At 64.9% G+C, this 4,565-nt stretch overlaps 1 protein-coding gene across 1 annotated transcript; it reads left to right on the forward strand.

Moving 5' to 3' along the window:
- Window positions 1-2,505: 2,505 nt before the first annotated feature.
- Window positions 2,506-3,899, forward strand: LY6D (lymphocyte antigen 6 family member D). Its single transcript, XM_029201535.1, has 3 exons — window positions 2,506-2,557; window positions 3,350-3,448; window positions 3,664-3,899. Exons 1-3 carry the CDS (start codon window positions 2,506-2,508, stop codon window positions 3,897-3,899), a joined length of 387 nt encoding a protein of 128 aa, XP_029057368.1.
- The last annotated feature ends 666 nt before the right edge of the window (window positions 3,900-4,565 follow it).

Here is a 4,565-nt window from a genome sequence, read left to right on the forward strand (position 1 = left end):
GACCCAGGCTGATAGGAGGGCTCGGGTTCTGGAAAGCAGCTGCTCTCTCCAGCATGTGAGGGCGGAGGGAAGGAGGGGTCAGTGGTGACAGAAACAAGCCAGTCTCTGCCCCACTCCCGGATGACCTGGGGCCAGCCCAGCCCTCTCTGGCCCTTATTTCCTCACCAGTGAAAGGGGTTGGTAGGGGACGAGCTTCGGGGCTCCTCTCTCTCCTGAACCCGGCCTCTAAGGCCGTAGTGGCCAGAGCACTGCCTGCAGGAAGCCCTCCCCGACTGCACCGTCCTGATAACTCCCAGTTCTCTGAGAGCTCCAGTCATTGGAATCACCCACTTTCTCCCACAAGTAAAGTGTATCTGGGGTTGATGTTTCTGCTAGGAAGCCCCAGGAGAGGCAGCTCGCGTCCTCGTGGGCAGCCCTGCTGGGGCAAAGGCCTCCTTCCCACAGAACAGGACCAGCTGCCGCCTCTGCTCCAGTGTCTAGCCCTGCCACCAGGGCACACAGCCACGTAAAAGCCTGAGGTGCCTCACGGAGGTGGATCGGGGGTACAGGGCCCCCTCCAGCCCCACATGCAGGGAGCCCGCTGCCCAGCTCCCTCACGCCCAGACCTCCACTCCCAGTCGGCCCGACATCCCTGGATCCTGCAGCGCCACCGGACCCGACAGGAAATCCAATCCCCCAAAGCTATTTTTCCAGCAGCTTCCATGACCCTTGGCCCAAGCAGTCACCACTCCCCACCTGCCATCTGCCACCCCTTGCTAGTTACCACCCTGTCACTGAGCCCTGTGCCCTGCTTCCCAGGGCCTCCTGGGCACCCTCCCTCCCACTCCGAGGGAGACCTCGGAGCTCAGGGTGACTTTCTCTCTCTGGATCAGGGCCCAGGGACCCCCACGTCACCTGCCTTGTCAATCCAGACCCCAGCTGCCTTAAACAAGCCCCAGGGACCAGCCAGTAGGACAGGCAGCCTGATGCGGGGCTGCCTTGGGGGCTCCTGCCTGCCCCCTCCCTGTGCCCCCCAGGATCCTGGAAGGCACCGCAACATCCCCCCTCCACCATCGTGCAGGTCTTGCAGGTCCAGTGACTGCTTCAGGGTGTGCACACCTCTTTGGTCCCCCAGCATCACGATATGCACCCTTGACTCGGCAGGGAGGAGGTGAGGCCCAGCTCAGAAGCCAGCTTGCCCGGGGGCCTGCCAGGAGGAAAGGCCAGGGGTCTGTAGCCCAGACCTGACCGTCCTGAGCCTCTGCTCCAAAGAGCCTCAGGCTGGCCCAGATCCCCACAGCAGGCACTGCCCCACCAGGCCCTCAGGGGGACGTCCACCGGCAGGTTCGGCTGCTGGCAGCGGCCCAGGGCCGACCTCCATCGGTGCCCCGGCCCCAGTCAGCGTCATCACAGCCTGCCTCTGTGGGCCCCACCCGCACCTCCCAGCAGGGTCTGCCGGGCACATCGGAGAAGTAGTGGGGTCCCAGGGCCAGCAAGCAGACAGGGAAACCTGTGGGGAGAGGGACAAGGGAAGCGGGAGCCTACGCGCAGAGGCCCGAGTCCCTCCTGTGAGCAGTGCCGGAGGGGCAAGGTGCGGTGGGATCTGCCCGGCGGCCCCCAGCCGAGCCCCACACCGGGCGGGAGCCTAGGCCTGGCCTGGAAGAGCACACACTGCCTTTCGGGACCGAAGCAGACACAGAGCAATTGTCACAAGGCAGAGCGCAGTCAGCTGCTGGCGGAGGGAGCACTTGGCGAGGAGGGGGCCTGGGGCCTGGGAAGATGGCAGGTAGGGGCGGTGGAGACGACGGGGGTTGAGTCTTTGCCTCCACACCACCCCCTCCCCAGCATCCGGCCCCTGCCCCTCCTTCGAAGCCCCAGGCCCCACTGGACTTCACATCCCTCACCCCGGTGGTGCTCACCTCTCTGCAGGTACATCTGGCATCCACGTCCCTGCCCCGAGGGTTTCTCTTTCCCATTCTCCCAAGGTCCAGACATCTTAGTGAACACTTCACTTCCCTAGGGTCTTTTCCCCAGGACCCCTGGGGGTCAACCTAGCAACCCAGAGCCCCCGGGAGCCCAAGAAGGCAGGGCCTGAACCTCCTCCTGCACCATGCCCCTCGGCCCCGAGCACAGCACTGGGCACCCCCAGGGCAACCACACAGGCTTGGGACTCTGTGACCTTATCTGAGGGTGGAAGTCAGAGACAAAGTGGAAGGTCAGAGACAAAGTGGAAGATCAAAGACAAAGTGACCAGAGCTGGGCAGAGGACAGAGAGGAGGCAGGCTGCAGAGCCAGCTGAGGCCGCTGTCCACAGCCCAGAGAAGGGCAGGCGGTGGGGGGTGGTGGGGGGCAGTGGTGGAGCGCGGGCAGAGATCCCTCCAGCTGGCAGGGCAGGGGTGTGCCTCGCTGGAGGGTGTGGGCCAGGCCGGAAGGGGCAGGTCCCCGCCCCTCCCTGCCACCAGCACTGGTCCCAGCTATAAGGCCTCCGGAGAGGAGGGGCTCCCACTGCCCCGGGAACGCCCCGAGATGAAGACAGCCCTGCTGTTCCTTGTCGCCCTGGCTGTGGCTTCTGGGCCAGGTGAGGGGCTGGCTGGGGGCTGGGGGCAGTGGGGAGCCGGACCCTGGAAGCCTGGAGTTGCTCACCTCTAGGCACGGAGAACCTTGGCGTTGTGAACCCTAGAACAAAGTGAACCCCGCATCTTAATTTTGTGGGATCACAGACTTAACAATATTTCAGAATCAGAAAATCAACCCCAAGAATCAGACATTCTGAGAGGGAGCGATGCTGGGAGTTGTCTTGAGATGTCTCTCCTGGGGAAAGACAGATACCCAGGGTTCAGCCCCTGATCCCCCTCTCCAGGGCCCAGGGCCCTCCTGGGTCACCCTTCCCCCTCCCCCCCGCAGGCTCAGCATGGCCAACCTGACAGCCTCCGGGACCCCAACGCAGCCTCAGGTCCTCACCGTGGGCTCCCCACCAGGAGATAGCCCCCAGGGTGGGGACTGCAGCCAGGTCCTGTGAGCCACTATTAGCAAATCCCAGAGCCTCTGATGCCCCTGGGGAAGGGTCTTCAGTGCACCCCATACTGGCCACCTCCTCACTGGTCCTCTAGGGATGCCCGGCACTGGACAGCTCCTCCAGGTGGGGTGCCAGGGCCCCAGCAGACAGGGACTGTCACCTCCTGCCTCCTGAGGCTGTGTGCAAGACCTGAACCCTGGCGTGGCCCAGGGGCCTCAGAGGCGACTGGCCTAGGGCAGGGGTGACAGAGGGCTCTGTCCAGGAGGAGTCTTTTCTGGCAGTAAACCCAGGCATCCCTGTCTCCCTGGGAGGTCTCCCTGGGGCCTGCTGAAACCCCTACACCCTCGCCCCCAGCCCAGGCTCTCCGGTGTCACGTATGCACAAGCTCCACCAACTGTGAGAAACCTCAGGTCTGCTCAGTCAAATCAAACTTCTGCAAGACGGTGACCAAGGGTGAGCGATCTGGGGGAGGGGAAAGGGGCCCCTGCAGGACACTCCAGGGCTCTGTCCCGGTGCCCCAGGGCTTGGAGGATCATCCCTGGGGAGGATGGTGGGAGTGATCTCGGTGACTGACCCGTCACGGTGGCGATGGACGCTGGGAACTGGTACTTGGGAGGCCCTGGGGGTTGGAGGTGGTGCCTGGCCTGACCTCGCCCGCCCGTCCCCAGTGGAGCCCCTATCTGGGAACCTGGTGGAGAAGGACTGCGCGGAGTCGTGCACGCCCACGCACAACCTGCAGGGCCAAGTCAGCAGGGGGTCCTCGGCCACCCTTTGCTGCAGGGGCGACCTGTGCAACGAGAGTCTGCAGAGCGCTGCGCCCGCCCGCGCCCTGCTCACCAGCGCCCCCCTCGGCCTGGCGCTGGCCCTGGGCCTCCTCGCCCTCACCTGGGCCGCCAGCCTGTGACCCTCGGGACCGGGGCCCCACCCCCTCCTCTCCCTGGCCAGGATGGGGGCTCAGACACCCCAGGTGCGGCACGAAGAACTGCTTGGCTTGGAGCTGCCCCTCCCCCAGCACAAGAGGACGCCCCTCCCTGAGCAGCGAGGGGAGGAGGGGGGACAGGAGGCATTCGGCTCCCTTCAGGCTTCATATTCGTTCTGTTTGGTTTCCGTTTATTTTTCTACCCAAAGCCCTGCACCGGAATAAATGGTTGCAAACCAGTGTGGTCATGTCTGTGCTGGTTCCGCGAGTAGAGGAAGTGGGGAGGAGCCATCCACACACACAGGCCCCCAAGTCCCAGGGTTTGTCACCCAGGGCCAGTCTTGGCAGCGTGCATGATGCCTGGAGGGGCACCATCACCCTTCACCCCCGGAGGGGACACGACCCTCCCCAGACACCTCCTCTGCAGCCCCAGACAAGGAGGGCCCTCCTGGGGGAGGCCTGACTAGGCGCGCCGGCAGAAGTCTGTCAGTGGAGCAGTGATGCGAGGCCATAGCTCTTCACCAGGCAGCCACCAGCCTGCCTGAGACCACGCGGTGGAACCCCTCCCTGCAGCGCCGCCCCGCCCACCCTGCCAGCCCGTCCCCCATCCCTCACGGCCAAGCCCCGCCTGCCTAAGCTCGCCCGGGTCCC

Source organism: Monodon monoceros, unplaced genomic scaffold (genome assembly GCF_005190385.1).
Source record: "Monodon monoceros isolate NGI ecotype Baffin Bay Population unplaced genomic scaffold, NGI_Narwhal_1 Super_Scaffold_5, whole genome shotgun sequence".
Taxonomy (NCBI): Eukaryota; Metazoa; Chordata; class Mammalia; order Artiodactyla; family Monodontidae; genus Monodon; species Monodon monoceros.

Coding starts and splice junctions, on each gene's coding strand:
- LY6D (XM_029201535.1), top strand. CDS start 2,506: ATGAAGACAGCCCTGCTGTTCCTTGTCGCCCTGGCTGTGGCTTCTGGG. Junction 2,558..3,349: donor GGCTGTGGCTTCTGGGCCAG/GTGAGGGGCTGG, acceptor CCTCGCCCCCAG/CCCAGGCTCTCCGGTGTCAC. Junction 3,449..3,663: donor CTGCAAGACGGTGACCAAGG/GTGAGCGATCTG, acceptor GCCCGTCCCCAG/TGGAGCCCCTATCTGGGAAC.